Below are 19,389 nucleotides of genomic sequence, written 5' to 3'. Positions count from 1 at the left end.
GAGTCTTTCAGAATTGGGCGAGACCGCAATCGGGCAATTGAGGGTTGAAGCGCAGGGCAATCCGTGCCTGCTCGAATCGGCTCTCGTCCGATTTGGAGGTGGGTCCAGCGGGGAGCTAGCGGCCTACGAATAGCGGAGGGAGCCGTAGGCGGGAGGGGTCAGGTAGGGCTAGAACAGGTGGGACCCTGGATCTGCTCACTTCGAGGTGGAGGACCAGCTAGAATATGAGAGGTTGACGTACCTACTACCTAGTAATTGTCATCCTGGAAGTTGAATGAGGAAGGGTAGAAGCTTCAACCGTTCATAAGCAGCCTGACCTACTTGAGCCTTCCTCGTTGCTGAACACATTTTAACAATACGAGGGCGAACTCTTCCTCTACTCCTGCCGCCGCCCTGTACTATATAGCAGTGATAAGCTTCCAGGTTTGCAGCAAAGCTCGACAGCCTGTAAGCAACTGCAGTAGTTACAAAAATCTTTCAAGCGGCGAATGTGGATCACATGCATCCATTTGTACTCTCACTTCTTCAAGAAGACACAATAAAGTCAAGACTGTCGCTCATAAAGTTGTGTTACTTGCTTTCCAAATGCGTCTAAGTCTAGGTTGTATCTAATTCTATAAGTAGCTCCATGTCTCATTCCCGTTGTCTATCTCGCGTCTATTCGTTATAGAGACTCCGTTTATTGACTTTCTCTTGAAGTTCCAGAAACCTCTCTTAAACCTGGCTCGTATATCTTAGCGCATGAGACCTGAAGGCCAGGACAGCAGAAATCGCCTTTTGGGGCTATTGAGTTTCAAAGCAAGGCTCCGAGAGAATCGGCCACGTTGGCAAAGGTAGGCCTCTCAGAGACAACTGAGCTGGAACAGCGAGTGTGCAACTCCCGCAAGCTTTGCAGAGTCTGCTGTCTGCCATCACTATCCTCGACGCGAACAACCCCGAGCATGTCATCAATAAGGTGAGCGAATGCAAGTACCTCCAGCTTCTCAAAGTTAAATCTACCGAGGTGCTCGTAGATTGTCGCTGCCCCAAAGTCGCCCAGCAGAGCGTGCCCATCGTCGTTGAAGAGAATGTTGTGCGCATAGAGATCGCAGTGAGAAACCTTTCGGCTGTGAAGATGAAGAGCAGCTGCAGCAACGCCACTCAAGAGCTCAAGGACAACTTTGACTGACAACTTCTTGCTTGGCTCGTACCGGTCTCGAGTGCAAGTCTCCAAGGAAGGCGGCAGGCCTAGGCTCTGGTAGTGAGGTGGAATGAGCTGCATGATGAGACCGTGCTTCTCTGGATGGCCCTGGATGCTGGCCAACGTGCTGATGAGGTTATCGTGAGATCCTGCTGCCAAACAGGCGCCCATTTCATCCAGAGGTGTCCCATCGCTTGTCACCTCCCCTTTGAACAGCTTCACGGCCACCTCCTCTACCACCGAGTCAGCGAGCATCCACCGCGCCTTGAAGATGTCGCCAGAGGCTCCGTGGCCCAGCAACTCCCTCATCTCAACATCATCCCAGTTGACCTTGCGTAGCAGAGCGAGCTCTTCCTCGAGACTGACAGAGCAACAGGGGTTGCCAGCAACTGATAGAAAGGCGAGTTCGGGGAGTTCGAAAAGCCACTTTGGCAAGTCGGGAAAGTTGTTGGCGGACAGACGAAGCAGGCCAAGTTTGCTGCAGGCCACCATCTCATCCGGGAGGCTCGTGAGACTGTTGCCGGCAAGCATGCACTTCTGGAGTCGGGAGCAACGGCCGATGCTCTGAGGCAGTGCCTCGATGCGGTTGTTTGTAAGAATGAGCCAACATAGCTTAGGTGGCAAGGAATCTTCTGGGATGGCGGTCATGCCGTTGGAGCGGAAGGCCACCATATCGAGTTCGGGACACTCTGACAGCTGCTTGGGAAATATGGCAAACCGGCAGTCGGAAAAGAAGGCCACCTTGAGCTTGCGCAGCCGGCCAAAGTCATCGGGGAGGACAGAAATGCCAGTCCCGGAGAGGTCCAAATGTTCGAGGGTTTCGGCTAAGTCCAAGATTTCTGAGGGGAATTGGTCCAAAGTGCCGGTGATTTTTAGCTTTTGCAGACCTTGGCCGCGATAGCCTCCATTACGGAGGGTTTCAATGTTCTGCATTGTTGTATTCGCCGGTCAGTGAGTGAGCGATATTGTTTGGAGTTCCTGGAGTGCCAGGCGCAAAGTTGAAGTTACGCCCTGCCCAGGCTGAAAAGGGTTGGGAAAGCAAAGACAACAATGTTAACAAAAGAAAGCGATAAGAATTGCCTTTTGAACTGGAGGTAAATGAACGCTAGTAGATAGTATGAGGAAGTCTATTGTTGGTTAAGTATGAAAGGGGTGAATTGAGGCGCTTGACTCAGATAAGATAGCGAGCACAGGCTGGCTGAGATGGGTCTCCCTGCATTAATTACATAGACTGGGTAGGGTGAGCAAGATATGGATACAAAGTACAAACGTTCTCTTACTGTACATAGGCGCCCGTTGGCTTAAGAACAAATAAAGAGCAGCTTGCTATACGTCCAGTTTCATCCGTGACTCGGTAAAACTTTGAACGAATAAGGCAGTCCGTCTTTAGGACAGTGATGAGAGTGCATAGAGTAAACGACAGCAATGTTCAAAGACCACACCTCAATTACAAGTAAAGCAGCAGTCAGGCCACTAGGGTAGTTAGCTCAATAATGCTGTGCCTTGCGAGACCAGGTCGTACGTAAGTACTCGACACGGGATAACACCACTGTTGGGCTTCAAAGAGAGATAGATGGCTTCGAAGCAAGTGAGGTATTCCATCCCCATCCATGTTGTTTCTTCAGGGAACCTATTCCAATAAGAAGTACGATTGGTGCAGAGCCTCTTCAGGCGCTGAAGGGTGGATTCAAGTCTGATTCCAGTGGATGGTGAGCCGCGGGGCAACTGCCGAGCCCCCCAGAAAAAGAGCCGCATCCCAAATCCCATTTTTTCCTCAATTGTCGGTACGTACCCATGCGCGCAAGGTAGCTCCATTGGCACCTCCCGTCCGAGGCGCAAACATTCTCGAATCTTGGACCTCGAACAACCTCCTTCCACCGACAGCGCGCCTTCCTCTACCCCAGGCCCGGATACAACAATACGAGAGCGCGCCATAATCTTTGTCGTCGCGCTTTTCTCTGCCCGAATCTATAGACGCGCCCGAAACTTCTCCTGTCCTTGACATCCGCGCGTGCATTGCAACATCGCCACACCACACCTCCATCGAGCTCTGTTCGACGTCGGCCATGTCTTCACCTTCCGCGGCAACGACTCCGATCAAGCGGAGCTCGTCTAGCGAAGAAGAGAAACCAAGCATCAAACGGCAAAAGACGAACAGCGACGCGCCTCAAAGCCCTCCTTCCACAGACGATGAAGAGCCAAGCCTGCCAGGCGCGACCAAAGTCAGCATTCCTTCTCTGGATTACCAAGCAAAAAGTGGTCTCGAAAGAAGTATAGGACTGGCACTGCAGCAAGTTGGATTTGACTCCGCTACCCCGGAAGCGATGCAGGGCTTCTTGGGGGCCGTAGAGACCTGTGAGATGACCAAAGGTCTTGTGAATACTGATGCTCGTAGGCGCTGACTCTACGTCCAGATATGGCCTCTATGATCGCTGATTCCAAACGTCTCGCCCTTGCTGCACGACGGGAGCAGCCGACTCCGGCCGACTTCGAGTCTATGATGCGACGCTACACTCTGAAGACGAAGGCGATGCGGCCCCACGTTCGTCATCCCATACCAAAGGCGAAGCTAGACGTGGAATACTTCAATCCGTTGGTCGATGATCCAGATGCGTACACAACCTTACCTCTCCTTGGCGAAGAGCTGAGCGGCAAGCCCGAGAAGGAAGCCAAGCCGTACATACCAAAATCCTTCCCCGACTTTCCCAGCAAACATACCTACAAATACACACCCAAAGAAGATGACAACGGTCGAGACCCCCAGAAGACGAGGGAAGAGGCGGCCAAGGCTTCGAAGCAAGGCGAGGAGGCCCTACGAGGCCTGGTGAGGGCGGCAAAGGTCCGAAAGCAGAAGGAAATCAGATCTCTGTCGGAGCGCGATCCTATGACCAAGGAACGCTATTCCCTATGGGCAGCCGCTATGGAAGGTTTCGTCAAAAAGGAAGGCGGCACAACCGGCCAACAACTCGAAATTGCCGATCATAGCATGATTGTCAACTCGGACGCCCGGCATTTGCGTAGGGAAGTACAGCGACAGAGCAAACGAACCGCCGGGCAAAGCTAGTCATACTCTCTCGGTAGAGGCCGAAAGCGCGAGTCCGGTGCTTCAGAGGACGGGCCCGTAATCAAAAATGATGGGCAATGATCAGAACTGACGGGGTTGGGTTGCAGAGGCGAGTGTGTCGGGTGCCAGTCAAGGCAGACACAGAAATTGATCGTTTTGGGAAAGGGGCATGCATTCAGCAAGGCGTTTGGGTACTTCATCGTATGGACGGGTCACAACAAACCCCCTCACTTCTAGGTTGTGAATGAGGCCACTGAGGCAGGAGGACCACACGACTACTAGGTTTGAACATTTTAAAGCGACCGCAAAGACAGAGGCAAAGGCGTGAGAGACTCTGCGTAGGCCGCAAGCGATTCCTCAAGATTACTCTCAGCCTTTTCGACAATACTAGAGCATTCAACAGTAGCTTCCCGCATCCCAGCCTATCTTGTGATCCAAGTTGAGAGATTCAGGAGACCACAGCTGCTTTGAGAGGTCTGAGTGCGCAGCGTGGGCGTTTGATTCGAAATGCAAGAGTGAAGTTTGGGCTCATGGAGACCCCATCTGTGGGAGAGACTTCAGTCATGGTCTTGTTACGTTGACGGCCTAAGGTAAGTAGGTGGCATTCTGCGAGCCCCTGCAGCGAGTGACATGCAGAACTGAACTTCCCATAAGGGACCCGGAATACGGAGTGTTGGACCTGGCCTTCATTCCTACTACCTACCACAGCACCTCAGCACGCGCAAGTACCAATGTACTGTTCTGATATGGGGCCAATCAGCCTCGTGCGAGCAGTCCAGAGGAAGCGCAGCCACGAACGGCCCCCATTGGCCTCAGCCCCACCTCGGTGGCCCACACCCAACGCAGCAGGAGCAAGGCTGGCGCTCTTTCCACCTGCCAGGCCCTAAGCGAAGTTTGCTAATTTTTTTCACCCACACCCAAAATCCAGAATCTCAGCTCAAGCTCCCCAAGGGTCAAAGGTGTGACGCTCAGAATCAACTCCAATCTTTCTACCTTTCCCTCACCACTCAATCGACCTGATTGCCTCATTTCCCAATGGCTGAGCAGTTGATTCTCAAGGGTACCCTCGAGGGCCACGTAAGTTGCTGCCGTCTTACTTGCCCGCACGCCGCTGCGTTGCGCCGGTCATTTTTGCTTTGTGCTTGAGGCTGACGGCGATGCTTTTTGCAGAATGGCTGGGTCACCAGCCTGGCTACCTCCATGGAGAAGTACGACTATTCCTACATTTCTCTTCACCTCCGATCCTCCCTACCTGGCTACCGCTGCCGCCGACGTTGATTTTCGAGAGAAGGACGGGATTCTTCGAAATGGGCAACGACTCGGAAGCCCTGCACAGTGGTGCCGGCGGGGGGAGGAGGAGGCCAAGAATCTCGAAGGACAAAGATCGCTAACATTTCGCCAGCCCCAACATGCTCCTGTCCGCTTCCCGTGACAAGACTCTGATCATCTGGAACCTCACCCGTGACGAGTCCCAGTACGGTTACCCCAAGCGCTCCCTCAAGGGCCACTCCCACATCGTCTCCGACTGCGTACGTCTCTCGAACCCCTCCGAATTTTACGAAAAATTTCCTCCGCCCTCTATTGCTGAGCTAGGATTACTGGGAACTCTGGGCTGATGGGAAGGAAAACAGGTTATCTCCTCGGACGGCGCCTACGCCCTGTCTGCCTCTTGGGACAAGACTCTCCGCCTTTGGGAGCTTGCCACCGGCACCACCACCCGCCGCTTCGTCGGCCACACCAACGACGTTCTGTCCGTCTCCTTCTCCGCCGACAACAGACAAATCGTTTCCGGCTCCCGCGACCGCACCATCAAGCTCTGGAACACCCTCGGTGACTGCAAGTACACCATCTCCGAGAAGGGTCACTCCGAGTGGGTTTCCTGCGTCCGCTTCAGCCCCAACCCCCAGAACCCCGTCATTGTCTCCTCCGGCTGGGACAAGCTCGTCAAGGTCAGTTTTCAGCACCCCCCCCCCCCCCCGTATCTGCTTTTCTGGAGAAATCGTCCCAACCATTCGATTCGACATGATGTTTGCAACCAAAGTATTTGCTACTTCAGAGCCTGCCGTGCAGGCCATGAGACCACTATTCACCATTTGCCCTGATCTCGCACCTCCGATTTTAATTTTTGCCTTTTGAAAAATTCCGTACGCATCAGTATGGCTAACACCGGCAAATTTTTAGGTCTGGGAGCTCAGCACCTGCAAGCTGCAGACTGACCACATTGGCCACACCGGCTACATCAACACCGTCACCATCTCCCCCGATGGATCCCTCTGCGCCTCCGGTGGCAAGGACGGTACCACCATGCTCTGGGACCTTAACGAGTCCAAGCACCTCTACTCCCTGAACGCCAACGACGAGATCCACGCCCTTGTCTTCTCCCCCAACCGCTACTGGCTCTGCGCTGCTACCGCCAGCAGCATCATCATCTTCGACCTTGAGAAGAAGAGCAAGGTTGATGAGCTCAAGCCTGAGTTCACCGCTGTCGGCAAGAAGAGCCGCGAGCCTGAGTGCGTGAGCTTGGCCTGGTCCGCCGATGGCCAGACCCTGTTCGCCGGTTACACCGACAACATCATCCGTGCCTGGGGTGTCATGTCGAGAGCATAAACGGGCGTGAAGCTCTCTTCTGTTCTCTCTCTCTCTGGGTTATGCGATGATGGTGACGAAGTGTGGTGGGGAAAGGGCTCTCTTGGTAGATCATGGCGGGCGTCCTAGGCTGGCTTCCTCGTTATGTCTTTCGGGATGCGCAGGGTCAAGACGATTTGTGAAAAATTGGGGATGAGACTGCATGGCTGGCTTATAGGTAGCCCACGAAAGGACTCGGACATGAACCCGTAACGCCCAAATCAAAAGATCCTGGCAAACTCAAAAAAATCCTGTTTCTCGTTCATTCAACTCGTGATGTTGACTTGGTCAGCACACAACCGTACCAACCATGCCTTGAGTGATGACTGTGAAAGCCAATGCTACAACACGATGTTTGCAGACTTAGGATAATAGCAACTGCTGCTCCCCATGTTGTAGGCGACATTAGTCAAGCGCTATCATAAGACGCAGATTGCGCTTCGTAGCGTGAGACGTTACGGTCAAATCTCGTCCACACATACACTTTGATCAATACGTTTTCACAAAATCCTGTGCTCCCACTTCATCACATAGAGTAGGGCCTGATGCCATAGATATATGAAGATTTGACGTTGTATATAAATACTAAGAGATTGTAGCTTGGTCATGTGTGGAATAGAAATTTCTCCAGAGGCAGCCCCTTTTCCCCATGATTGAGTTCACTCGCTGTGGCCCAACATGGTAAGAGTAGTAAAACCTTCCCCTTCCCTGTCTAGAAAGCAGGCTTGGCGTTCTTGAGCAACATCTCAAAGTAAGCCTGATTCCACGTACCAGCCTCGGGAGACGGCTTGTAGGCGTCCGACTTGCCGCAGAACGAGTCATAGCGCGTGGCGCTCGAGTCGCTGGTGCCGTCGGACTCGCCGCCGGGCTTGACCCAGACAAAGGCGTCGGCGAGCTCGAGGCCGGTGCTGCCGCTGGGGCGGAGACCGAAGCCGGCGCCGTTGACGTTGCACCAGTCACCCCACTCGAGACGGAGGCCCTGGACGCCGTTGCGGCCCGTGTCGACGATGGCGTGGTTGGGCATGCCGGCCGTCTGGAGGGCGGCGCCGAGGAGGGTGACGTACTTCTTCTCGTTTTGGGCCTTGTTGTACTGGCCGTCTGGGGCGTTTGCGAATTCGCCGGGCTCGGCGTCCCTGTGAGTACATATTGTCAGTGAAATGTCTCTGTAGTTGTTGCTGCTACTCCTCGATGTGCAGGGGTATGAGCTAGACTTACCAAGAGTTCCATCCCGCAACGTTGGTGGCGATGCCTCGAAGCTGCGAGGGGCTGCCGCCGGCCTTGTACGCCTTGGCGAGCTCTTCGGCACCGGGCTTGAGGTTGTCGTTCCACTATAGACAAGTCAACAACATGACCATGACAAGCAAGCAAGGTAGAACAAGAACATGTCCCACGGATCACGGTGATGATCAAAAACTTACCCCAAGCCAACCTCCGTGGCCAGCATCGAGATACATGACAACGTTGGGAAGGTTAAGAGCCTGGATGGCGTACGCAACACCATCACGGTAGCCCGAGGCCGACGCCTGGCAAGTCGCGAGGTTGGCGTTGGTGACCAAGTTGGGCAAGGAGTCCGGCTCGATGACGAGAGCGAAAGCGGTCTTGGGGTTCGCCTTGAGGATCTTGACAATGGGGTCAATGTACTCCGTCTTGTAGCGGCTCAGCTCGCCGACTTTGAGCTCGCCGTTGGAGGCCTTGGCGGCACAGTCGCGACCGGGGAGGTCGTAGATGACCAGGCCGAGGATGTGGTTGCAGGGAACGTCGGCGATGGCGGGTGTGAGACGTTGGATGTTGGCAATGGTGTCACTGTATTTCTGCGGCATCAGTATCCCTGTTGCTCGAAGAAGAGTTGTGGATGCTAAAGTTCGACATACAGCCAGAGGAAGGAGCCGACGTCAGCGACCTTCAGGGCTTTGGCCTTGAGCGTACTGTCCGAGATTGCTGCGGCGGCAGCTTGAATCTCGGCACGGTAGAAGCTGTTGGGATGTAAGGTGTACTTGGAGAAGACATTGGTCTTTGCATCTAGGGAGACGTTGGCGGAGCAGGCAGAGGCGGCTTGTCGAGGTTGTTCCTTGATCGTCTGGGAAGGGGCAGCAATCGCTGTCGAGGCCAAGGCCGCCAAGGTAGCGGCGGTGAACTTCATCTTGATGAATAAGTATCTTGAGATGGGGAGCTCTGTAGAAGTGATGTTGATTTCCTGAGGATAAGAGCTATGGGTAATATATTGGGAGACATGACACTATTTATCTACAATACTGATACCCCAAAATATGAGCAATGTCCAAGTCTTGCGTTTTGTTCCTACTGTAACCTCCGAGTAACGTCAATCAGGCACCAGGCCCGGTGGCTGTATTCATCTCGGTCTCAAGGCTCCGAACCAAGCATACCTATCCAAAGGAGCGATTTGAATGGGCAAGATGATGAACAATCTCATGCCCGCAGTCAAAGAGTGTCTATACTACGCGGTGACCACCTACTAACACGATCAAGGGTTCTCAATGTGATGTCCACCGCAGATTGATGGCTTCATCTAATGGTCAAATAATGATTGGCCTGCAAGTCCAGCATTAGAGTGGCCGGTGGTTAGAGCACTCAGAACATTGTGGTATTTGCAATATTGGATAATGTTACCTCGTCAAACCAACCTCCGTTTCGACCATTCGAGGGCAGATCTCCAGTTCTTCGTAATGACACCAACTGTGGGCGAATAATAGTGCTATACGAATCGATAGGTTCTCTCCAGGACGGCCCGTCCAAACCGGAGACAGTCGGTTCCCCAATAGGCACGGACTAAGTGTTATAATGGCGAGGATGAAAGACGGAGAACTTCGATGTTCCGAGATACCCATCACTTCACTTGCCTTTCGTGATTGTCTTCACCAATTGCTCTCTTGCTGGTAAGTTCGCGTTGTACAACAGACCCGCAGACTCTTGGATAGGAGCGTGAGCAGAAAGAATGCAAAGTTATTCAAAAAGTCGCTGCTGCCATGAGGAGAACAACGCAGGACAGGGAGTTTGATGGTCCAAGGTATTCTAGAGTCTCCGGAGCATAGTGGCATTACAGCATAAGCAGACGGCTTAGCCAATGACCGCTCCTAGGTCAAGTGGCTCGTCTCTCCAGAGTTCCCGAAGACAAAATAAAGTGTGACGAGCTAGGGTGGCAGTCATCACTTTAGCCGGCAATAACCCCAGATCAGCGGGGGGACGATCCTGGTGCTAAGTGCTTGATTTCTCCTTGGCCGGCTAAAAACTCCGATCCTGACTTCATGGCTTGGCTAATCCAACCGTAAATTGGTCAGATGCCGCCGGATGGAACTTCCTTTATTCACCTACAAAGTCCGGATGGTGCGACAATTTATTGAGATTAAAATGCTGTCATGCCGCCCCGGGCTCGACCTCATTAGGAAGGAGATAACCGTCAGCATTGCCAAAGTCAAAGGCCCTGAGACTCATCGATCTGTCAAAAGGTCGCCTGACCGAAGGAAAGCCATGGTTCTCAGGACCATGAACCTTGCCTAGGATTTTTCGACGCTTCCGAGTCGGTTTACATAAAAGCTTAAACACGCTGAAATAAGGGCCATTTTGAAGAATCGACGGTTAAATCAGTTGGTCTATCTGTTGTTCACTCTGAGAGTGGGAGATTCTGGTTTGGCTTTCAATGTCAGGCCGAGACTATTTCATCTTGAGGCAGCATCCGAAAGGGAAACAAAAGACACAAGGCTAACTTCTATAAGGGGGCCTGGAAGAAGCTGGCAGACAAGGACATATCATTCAGGTTCTATGCAAAGACAAAGACGATTTGTCATTTCATTAAGACAAAAATCCGCTTAGAGCCATAGCACCTTCATACTGAAGGACTTGCACACCAGGCTCAAGCCATGTTTCCTGTGTCTCGCTCACTGGAATATCAGTGCCGAACACCGAAAGGGGCGGCAAAATGTGTTACAATGCTTTTGTAGTTCATTTCGTGGAATGTCTTTTTGCCACGTCCGATCACCCTCTCTATGAGCTTCTGATGACCCTCTCTTCGCTATGTTACATTTGTGTCGATGGTGACACTGGGCCTCTTGGCCATTGGCAAGGTATGGCTATCCTAGCGAACAACTCGGGGCCAGACGAGAAGTTGCCAGCGCAGTAGGTTGCTTCCGATAGTGCCGGCTTGTCAAAAAGCATCCTTACATGAAAGGAGGCAGGGAGAAGGGGTAGCCACCGTTCTTGATGCGGAAGACGCTGAGAAGGAAGCTGTACATAATGAACAGGACACCACCCCAAGCCAGAACAGCAACTTGCTGTCTCTTGTTGTCGCCGATGCGGGGCACCTTGACGGTGAGAGAGATGGCACAGAAAGCCAAGACACCGTCTACTTTTAATTAGCATTTGGACTTGATGTGGAGAGGGATAAACAAACAGATAGCGGCAACGATCTGGGTCTCCAGACCGAACTGATTCTGGAAACCACCGGCAAAGTAGCTGATACCACCCCGGCCATCTCCAGCCACGTAGGGAACCTTGCGAATATGGTTGAACATGTGGCCACTGGTGAATAGCAGAATAGCAATAAGACTGATGGCGGCCCACAAGTTGCGATTCTGAATGACAGGCAGGATGTAAGGCGAGGCAGTGACGAGGACAGTGCCGAGACCAAGGACGATGGTGATGCTAGAAATCCATCGCATCCAGTTGATCGGGCGCTTCACCGGAGGGTGGGGTCGGTTAGTAAGGTGTCTCGACAGCCAGGCATGGACCTGCTCAGCAGACTGAGGTCTGTTTAATTGTTAGATTATGCTGTTGAGCATTCAGTTCCCGACCAGGTACTCACCCGCTGGTAAAGTCATATTGCAGAGGATCGGCGGCAGCAACAGCGTGAGGGCCGATGGTGGGCTGGAACAGGAGCAGGACGGGTGCGGTTTGGAGGCCGAGCTGGTAGTGGTCGTGTTAGTTCTTGGCCAAGTCTGGTGTCACCTGTTTTGAACCTGGGTTTGCCTACCGACATGAAGACCTCACGGCCATCAGAGAAATCGAGAGTACCGAAGAGAAGGCGCGAGTCGCCCTTCTTGTCGCCCTTGGTCCAGGTCTTACCCAGAAGATCCCATTCCGGCTGGAACTCCCGGCACAGCTGGCAGCCGAATCGGTTCTCGAGAGCTGTCAGGAGAACGGCAACGGTGTAATCGCGGGGAGCAGAAGTCAAAGACTTGTAGCTAGTATCGGCAAGCTTGATCGGGGACGAGGTGAGAGCCTTTGCGTGGAAGTCGTTGAACCGCTCTTCGGGGGTCTTCTTGGCTGCAAAGACACCGGCAGCGAGAAAGGTTCCCGCTACGAGGGAGCGAAGGAAGTGCATTTTGAGGGATGCGTCGGTGAAACGGGCGCAACAAGAGCTCGGGGGACGATCGAAGAGTTGATTGTGTGGCCAATTGGCCGTTTCGGGTGAAATTGAAGTCGGGCTTGCGTAACGAATTGGTGCGCGCCGCAAGTGTCGTCGAGATACCGCACACTGGACTTCAACAGCTCGAACTTGACAGCTCTCAACAGCGACAGACAATCCACAGAGAAGTGGGTCAAGTCGCAAGCGCGTGTACGTACCGTTCCAATCTTGGCTTACTTTAGTAAGGAAGGTGCCGTAGGGAAGGGGTAGCTCAATCGGAAGCGGATGTTGGGTTTCCCCGTGCGGGAGAACGTCGGGTGCCCTAGACTCTCCCTTAGGTACTTTTGCTGTCACGTAACCCCTGAACCGCTTACCGAGACATCAAAGCAGTTCAGAATTATGGAGACAACCAGCCTGGAGCGGGGGGCACAGCGTTGATGGGACTAACCAGTTTGGGAACCATGTTTACCTTGCCAATTGGTACTCCATCTCAGAGTCAACCCAAACACACCTACCACCATTTCAACATCGACATCGCGAACCTCAATCGTTTTACGCGCGGGCATCCATACTGTCGCGCAATCTGGTCAAGAAAGACTTGGGAACCACGGCATCTTGGCTTCCAGCTACAAACCACCTCTTTCGGGGCCTCCTAAATCAACACGTCGACGCGCTTCCAGCGCAGAAGCAACTGCACAAACACCGCCATTATGCCTTGCAAAACTAGGAACATGGACTCGGAAGAGGTAAGTCTAGTATTCGATTAGCATAGTAGGGCCTCTTTCTAATCACTCGTACAGAGGGCCGCCGCGGCTCATGAGCTCGAGATGAAACACCAGCAACACATCCACAAAGCACAGCTCATTGTCAAAGAGGAAGACACGCGAAGACAGAAGGTCACCAAACAAGTCCTTCTCGACGAGAACGCGACATTACGCGAGCAGCTTGCCGAAAGGGAAGCGCAAATTAACCAGTTGTCCGACAAGTTCGACCAAACGCGCAGTGACCTCGAATCACTACAGGCGACAAATCGCGACCAAGACACGCAGCTCAAGGCTCAGAAGAGAGAATTTGGTCACATCAAGGTTGGTGTGAACGCCGATTCGGCAGCGCCCGACGAACTATCCTAACTTCGAATATGCCAGGCCGAAATCGAATCTCTCAATAGCCTGTCTCAAGATTCTACGAAAGTGCTAGCAGAGAAGCTTGCTCTCTCTCGGGAGGTAAACGCCATGAAGCCTGAACTGGAGCACCTACGGTCACAAGTCGCCCACCAGCAAAATGTCATCGCCGAGAAACTGGAATTAGAGCGTCAGCTGAATATGGCTGAAGTAGAGTTGGCTGCCGAGAAACGAGCACGAGAACAGCAGACGGCACAAGCGGAGGGCGACAAATCAGCCGAAGACGAATTGCGGCATAGACTCAAGGACGCCGAGAAGAAGCTGACAACGGAAAGGCGTGAGAAGGAACAATTGCAGGAAGAGCTTGAGACTGCTGTCTCAGCCGCAAAGGCCGGACAGGCGAACAAGAAGGCGGAGCGGGAGTCGACTCAAAAGATGCAAGAGATGGAGAAAATGCTTTCTGTCGAGAGGCGGGAGCGAGAAAAGCTACGGAAGGAGCATGATATGGCTCTATCCGAGGCCCAAACACAGAACGAGATGCTCGAACAGCGCCTAGACACGGTCAAGTCCAAGTTGCGCAACGCCCAGGAAGAGTTGAAGGCCGTGCGTGCGGAGTTGGTTGCTCGACCGGCAGCTATACCGAGTGCACAGCTTCCTGCGCGTGCGGGAGGCGTGAAGACGCAGGCCGGCAAGAAGCGAAGAGTTGAAGAGGTCAGCATGAACGACATGAGCCTTGGCACGCCAGAAGACATCACTCGCGGCAGGCGTCCTGCTAAGAAGAAGGGCCTTGAGCAGACGATGTTAGGCGAGAAATCGCTGTTCTCCATCACTCCTTTCCTGGCCAAGTCGAAGACGCTCAATGTCGATGCAGTCGCCGAAGAGGACGAGGAAGCTGATGTCAGCTATATCCCTCTATCCCATCAATCTCAGTCACAAGAGGTCGAGGTCACTGCTGGGGCCGATGTGGAGATCGAGGATGCGCCGGAGCTTGAAGAGCAAGAGGAGTCCGCGGATAAATCTGCTCTCACCAAGACGACGAAAGCAAAGCCGAAATCCAAGAACGATGGTGAATCGAAGAAGCCTCGTGGCCGACCAAAGAAGGCCTTGACAGAAACGTCACCAAACATGCCTGTACAAGGGGTCTCATCTGCGGTCAACAAACCTCATACTACATCAAATGCTCCTCTTGAGCAGGTGTTAGAGGAGCCTGATGCTGACGAGCCAGAGAACGTGGCTCCTGAGAAGGTTGTAGCTGCTGGCAAGGGCGAACAAGAAGTCAAGAAGAAGAAGCGCAGGCTGGGCGGTGAATCAGCAACGCTCTTTGATGATGACGATGGCGAAGTGCCTCCCGCTGCTACTAAGCGGCCTGGCAAGGTTGGCATGGGTGCCGGCAGAGCTCTCGGCAAGACTCACCTTAGCATGGTGCGAAACGCTGGTGCTTTCGGCAAGAAGTCATTCTCGCCGCTCAAGAAGGACAGAAGGGGAGTCGGTGCCAGCTTTCTGGCGTGAGTGGCTCTGAATCATTGTGTTTTCTAGCGAAGAATGCTTTACCTTTAGATTTTAGCTAAATGGGAGGAGTCAACAGGGGCAATGCATTGGCGGCGTTTTGGGTCTGTTGTTTCTACGCGCAGGCTTGGCTAGTTGTTGAGGTTTCTGTAAAAATACGGTAATGTTTTCCAAACACACAATGAAGAGGCTCGATGCGGCCGTTCTGCCGAACAATTGCGCACTCGTCAACAGTTTTTGTTGCAAATATCTGTGTAATGAGGACTGCCTTGAATTGTGCCTACCTTAATAGGATGCCGGACATTTCGTCAGAAACGAAGCTATTATCTCGTCAAAACCTGAGGTCACTTTAAAGTGCCTTACCCCTGGTCCCGTCCGAGAAGCTTGGGCCAATTAGGTTTCTCAGCTCATCTTCGTTTGCAGAAGCTTCCCTTCGACCTCTCGTCATCCTATTCATGAGCATCGAGCGACTCGACGACTTTGATTGCTCATATGTAACTATCTTTGTCGAGCCTGAGTTAACGTACTGACACATCAAACGATAACTGACAAGAGAGCGCTCAAACCCAACCCTATCACCATTATCACAAAGCACCCGCACAATGCCAGAAGCAGCATATCGCTCTCTGTGGAGCGTGGCATTACGTCAAACCCCGTTCAGCAAATTTACAACATGCAAGCAATGTCAAATAAGTTTTCCTGGGACTTTACAGATGCGCGCATCTTCGTCCAACTCGCGGTGGAAGATGAGGCAGGGTAAAGACTTTTTTGCCCGCGAGGCCAAGGTGCAGGGACTTAAGAGTCGGGCCGCATTCAAACTCCTCGAGGTATGGAACCGTCAGATTATGAGTAATATTCCTTCTGGGGCTTAGGTTGGTAACAAGAATGACAGATGGATGCCAAGTACAAGTTCTTCCGCAAGGGACAGACGGTAGTAGATCTGGTGAGTCTTGGAGGATGTTTTGACGTCTCTGTTAAGAGCATTGAGGCTGAGAAGCGATGAAGGGATATGCTCCAGGGAGTTGGTCACAGGTAAGTCAATTCCTATAAAGACATCATCAACGAGCGGGGACAATAAAATGTATAACATGGCCAAACAGGTTGCTGTCGAACGCACAAAGCCCAACGGCCAGATTCTGGGAATCGACATCATACCCGCGCAGCCGCCCAAGGGCGTCTCAACGATTCAAGGCAACTTTCTTTCGCCCGATGTCCAGGGTATGGTGAAAGAATATCTCGAGCGGAACAGGCACCGCAAGAAGATCTCGCCGCCAGCAGAAGAGGACGAAGAAGAAGAGAACGATGACGAAGACTCGTCTGAGGATAGCGAGGCCGCAGTCATTGAGGAGAAGCCGAGCTACATCGACATGGAGAGAGCAGCGTCAGGAACTTCCAGCACCGCCAAGGATGGAGCGGAGGCCAAGAAGGGTCGATTGGTGGATGTGAGTCTTTCCCATGATTGTTTCCTCATCACCCACATCGAGATCTTTTTGGACGTTGCAGACTGACGTAAGGAACTAGATTGTGTTGAGTGACATGTCAGCACCTTGGGACCAGACCAGTGGATTCGGCGTGAACAGTCTTAGTAATCCATATCATAGGATGATGAACACGAGCGGCATGGCCTTCCGAGATCACGCCGGAAGCATGGTACGTATTCTCCCCTTCCCTGCCGCCGTCTATCAAGTTACTGAGGCGAGGAAATAAGGACCTCTGCGTAGCGGCACTGCAGTTCGCCAATGACACGCTCAAGAACGGCGGGCATTTCGTCTGCAAGTTTTACCAAGGTTCCGAGGACAGAGAATTTGAAAAGAAGTTGAAAACCTTGTTTGCCAAGGTCTTTCGAGAGAAGCCAGAGTCATCTCGCAGCGTATGGACACAGATCCATCTTGTGTCTGCTGGATTCCGCTGACGCAACCATAGGATTCTAAAGAGGCGTACTTTGTCGCACTCAGAAGGAAGGGCAACGTAAGCTTGGAGAGTGACGGTTTGTAACCAAATGTTGGACGTTTACGAGTATGGAAGTCAAGAGAAGCTGCGAGCGTCAAGCCAAGGGATATGCCGCGTTACGAAACAAAGGGAGAGCGGAAGATGAGCGATGGTAGAACTGTCATGGAATGCGAATGGGACAACCGGGAGGGTGGGATTGGCCATCGCCAGCTGCCCAAAGAAGAAAGCCCCAATGGTGTATTATGTCTTTCCGGAAACAGATGAAGGTAGCAATTGGTACGGAGTAATACGTTGCTCGAGTAATACTTCATGATAATGTAAGCTCAAGTGTCGATCCTAGATGGGCCCTACAACATCAACTTGCCGAATGCTGACCGTCGCGTACTCGAGTTCCTTACTACAGAACGGCGGCATGGGGCCAGGAACAATGCTCCGGAGTCCGGTCTCCCGGTCTGGCACCTCAGCATGTATCTACCTTGAACAAGTTTAGGAATACACTGTGACCGAGTGATCCGCAAACTAAGCAATATGGGGTACCATGCAGGTTAAATGAACGAATGACTACCATCTCGCGATTACACTCGGGGTTCACAGCCATTCCCAGTCCCCCAGCTCATATTCGAATATCGCTCATATCGGCTCCCCTTGCCCTACCTGTCCGGACAGTGGACCTTTGCGGGGTAGACTGCCTCTGCGCAAGAGTCTTCGTCCCCGAATCAGCGAATCTCACGGTTCGCCAGTGCTAGGGCTTTACCTTCCGCGCGTGTCTATTGCGAGTCTAAGCGGGTAGCCAGGAATCCTGGATAAGTCGGCAGCCGTGTTAGTGTTGCGGAACCCTTTGCTCTGTAACATATAGAAAAGCTGTTGCTCCCTTCACTCTGCCTCGAGTATTCACTTCCAAGCAATTTATTCTTTTGACTGCCTGTTCAACTTTCATCGACCATCTGACACCATTGAAACTCTCCGGAGCCAACCGCATCTCAAGCACCACCTTCGAGCAAGCCCCCTCTCCAAACTTCAACATGCCTTCCGCCGATGCCCAGAAGGGTCACCTCCAGACCGTACTAGAGAACAAGGGAATCCGTTTCCAGTTCAAGACTGGCGCTGCCAAGTATGAGTGCCACCTTCAGGACCGCTCTACGTAGTAAGTGAAGCAACCGTGCTCGATCTCCCTGACATTTCGCACTAACACGGTCCCCAAGCGAGCGCACGAAGGCGACGAGGACAAACTCTACCGACTCACAGACCAGCTCATCGTCTGCTTCCACCGTCAGCAGCACCCACTAGAAGAAGGCGTTGAACATTTCTCAATCCGAGGAAGTTGGTCTGCAGCGTAAAAGGCGCGGCGAAATACGGCGACGGGATAGGATTGTAAAAGCCCATCACTTGTTTAAACGGCGCAACCACGGCGTTACGAGAGCGCGACACATGGAAGAACAGGAAAGCCCTACAACCCCAGCATCGGACCTTTGGTCGGAGTCGACGGCAAGACATTGGACTCCACAACACCATATTCGGGGGCATGCTGTGCCCGTCAATCCCGATGCGCATGTCTTTGGTAATTAATCAAAGCAAAATGGCTGAGAAGGCGCCGGTCTGCATTGAGGCGAAAGGGCGAGCAGCGAAAGCAGGGTCCGCACGGAGGTTGGGAAACATTGGCGTCTAGAGCAGCGCGCAGCTAACATTTCTGCTTCTTTTGCTTATTTCGTCGGGAATAAGATGGACAATACACTTATTTCTTTCCACCCTTCACTCTCCATCGCATACTGTGTACATCGTTCGCTGACCAAATCCAACGAACCCGTCAAAAGGACCCTTTCCCACGAGTGGACTAACATCCGGCACTTCCGGAGACTAAAGCCAGCAAGAGCGAATCCCGATCCGACCACTGACCTTCTACATGCACTGCATGGCAGCATGACCTTTTTGAGAAGGGTCAAGGACTACAATTCACGCTGGCTCTATGGATCTCGTCTTGCGGACCCTGACCCAGATGAAGGTGGGTTGCGGCTTCCTCACCCAAAGCACTTATCACAGCAGTTAGTCATCTCACGGCACCTAGCTGGCCATGATACAAGCTTCTCTTCATCCCGCTAGTTTTGAAGCCGCTAGAACCGTAGGACGTCATGTTGTACATGCATCCTGTAGGGCTACATTAGCCCAACGTCTGAGCGGCGAATTCGTGATTCGGAGAGCCTCCGCTGCCCCCGACTAAGCGTACATCACCGAGGAGCACCGAGTCGGCCCCGAAGACTAGTGAACACTATAGAGCGGCAAAGAAGGAAGAAAAGAATTGGCGGCCAACTGGTAGCTATGTCTGTCGGGGTCGGTGTTGCTTGACCGCCGGCTTCGTGATTTGCCAGTCCTCACGTCCGATTGTGAACGGGATTGCAAATGATCCGATGCTTCCATCACGGTTCATTGACCGGAGCCGCTAGATATCTCCGTGGCCCGAAGAACGAATCGCGGATGATACTAGCATGGCTCTTCTCCCCCCACCAAAGCTCGACTCAAGGAACGTTAGTCATTGGATGCCAAGTACATTGTGCCTTGTGGATGGAGTGCTTGGCTTCATGAAGTATCA

The 19,389-nt window shown here is 52.7% G+C and overlaps 8 protein-coding genes across 8 annotated transcripts; 4 read left to right on the top strand and 4 right to left on the bottom strand.

Moving 5' to 3' along the window:
• Positions 1-793: 793 nt before the first annotated feature.
• BDP55DRAFT_553907 (serine/threonine protein kinase) lies at positions 794-2,113 on the bottom strand (the record flags this gene model as incomplete). Its single annotated transcript, XM_060569338.1, has 1 exon — positions 794-2,113. One exon carries the CDS (start codon positions 2,111-2,113, stop codon positions 794-796), a length of 1,320 nt encoding a protein of 439 aa, XP_060428835.1.
• A 1,133-nt stretch (positions 2,114-3,246) lies between these two features.
• BDP55DRAFT_694548 (WD40-repeat-containing domain protein) lies at positions 3,247-6,851 on the top strand (the record flags this gene model as incomplete). The annotated part of the gene is made up of 7 exons (XM_060577365.1): positions 3,247-3,535; positions 3,595-4,205; positions 5,292-5,321; positions 5,415-5,452; positions 5,647-5,773; positions 5,876-6,193; positions 6,426-6,851. 7 exons carry the CDS (start codon positions 3,247-3,249, stop codon positions 6,849-6,851), a joined length of 1,839 nt encoding a protein of 612 aa, XP_060428834.1.
• Positions 6,852-7,581: 730 nt separating this feature from the next.
• BDP55DRAFT_769183 (1, 4-beta cellobiohydrolase) lies at positions 7,582-9,009 on the bottom strand (the record flags this gene model as incomplete). The annotated part of the gene is made up of 4 exons (XM_060581050.1): positions 7,582-8,002; positions 8,085-8,197; positions 8,288-8,672; positions 8,741-9,009. The coding sequence occupies 4 exons, from the start codon at positions 9,007-9,009 to the stop codon at positions 7,582-7,584; spliced, it is 1,188 nt and encodes a 395-aa protein (XP_060428833.1).
• A 307-nt stretch (positions 9,010-9,316) lies between these two features.
• BDP55DRAFT_666426 (uncharacterized protein) lies at positions 9,317-9,930 on the bottom strand. Its single transcript, XM_060575108.1, has 2 exons — positions 9,498-9,930; positions 9,317-9,419 (listed from the first exon to the last, which is right to left on the bottom strand). The coding sequence occupies exons 1-2, from the start codon at positions 9,713-9,715 to the stop codon at positions 9,404-9,406; spliced, it is 234 nt and encodes a 77-aa protein (XP_060428832.1). The 5' UTR covers positions 9,716-9,930; the 3' UTR covers positions 9,317-9,403.
• Positions 9,931-11,041: 1,111 nt separating this feature from the next.
• On the bottom strand, positions 11,042-12,204 carry BDP55DRAFT_729469 (OST3/OST6 family protein; the record flags this gene model as incomplete). The annotated part of the gene is made up of 4 exons (XM_060579573.1): positions 11,042-11,226; positions 11,275-11,630; positions 11,686-11,786; positions 11,854-12,204. 4 exons carry the CDS (start codon positions 12,202-12,204, stop codon positions 11,042-11,044), a joined length of 993 nt encoding a protein of 330 aa, XP_060428831.1.
• Positions 12,205-12,628: 424 nt separating this feature from the next.
• BDP55DRAFT_583979 (uncharacterized protein) lies at positions 12,629-15,145 on the top strand. Its single transcript, XM_060570856.1, has 3 exons — positions 12,629-12,974; positions 13,029-13,313; positions 13,374-15,145. The coding sequence occupies exons 1-3, from the start codon at positions 12,939-12,941 to the stop codon at positions 14,856-14,858; spliced, it is 1,806 nt and encodes a 601-aa protein (XP_060428830.1). The 5' UTR covers positions 12,629-12,938; the 3' UTR covers positions 14,859-15,145.
• A 312-nt stretch (positions 15,146-15,457) lies between these two features.
• BDP55DRAFT_694544 (FtsJ-like methyltransferase) lies at positions 15,458-16,850 on the top strand (the record flags this gene model as incomplete). Its single annotated transcript, XM_060577364.1, has 6 exons — positions 15,458-15,682; positions 15,748-15,798; positions 15,956-16,297; positions 16,377-16,505; positions 16,564-16,725; positions 16,779-16,850. The coding sequence occupies 6 exons, from the start codon at positions 15,458-15,460 to the stop codon at positions 16,848-16,850; spliced, it is 981 nt and encodes a 326-aa protein (XP_060428829.1).
• Positions 16,851-17,827: 977 nt separating this feature from the next.
• Positions 17,828-18,092, top strand: BDP55DRAFT_729466 (uncharacterized protein; the record flags this gene model as incomplete). Its single annotated transcript, XM_060579572.1, has 2 exons — positions 17,828-17,949; positions 18,008-18,092. 2 exons carry the CDS (start codon positions 17,828-17,830, stop codon positions 18,090-18,092), a joined length of 207 nt encoding a protein of 68 aa, XP_060428828.1.
• Between the last annotated feature and the right edge of the window lie 1,297 nt (positions 18,093-19,389).

Source organism: Colletotrichum godetiae, assembly GCF_030913485.1.
Source record: "Colletotrichum godetiae strain CBS 193.32 chromosome Unknown BDP55scaffold_24, whole genome shotgun sequence".
Taxonomy (NCBI): Eukaryota; Fungi; Ascomycota; class Sordariomycetes; order Glomerellales; family Glomerellaceae; genus Colletotrichum; species Colletotrichum godetiae.
This window is presented reverse-complemented; position numbering and strand designations above follow the sequence as displayed.

Coding starts and splice junctions, on each gene's coding strand:
- BDP55DRAFT_666426 (XM_060575108.1), bottom strand. CDS start 9,715: ATGGGTATCTCGGAACATCGAAGTTCTCCGTCTTTCATCCTCGCCATT.
- BDP55DRAFT_583979 (XM_060570856.1), top strand. CDS start 12,939: ATGCCTTGCAAAACTAGGAACATGGACTCGGAAGAG. Junction 12,975..13,028: donor GGAACATGGACTCGGAAGAG/GTAAGTCTAGTA, acceptor TCACTCGTACAG/AGGGCCGCCGCGGCTCATGA. Junction 13,314..13,373: donor GAGAATTTGGTCACATCAAG/GTTGGTGTGAAC, acceptor CGAATATGCCAG/GCCGAAATCGAATCTCTCAA.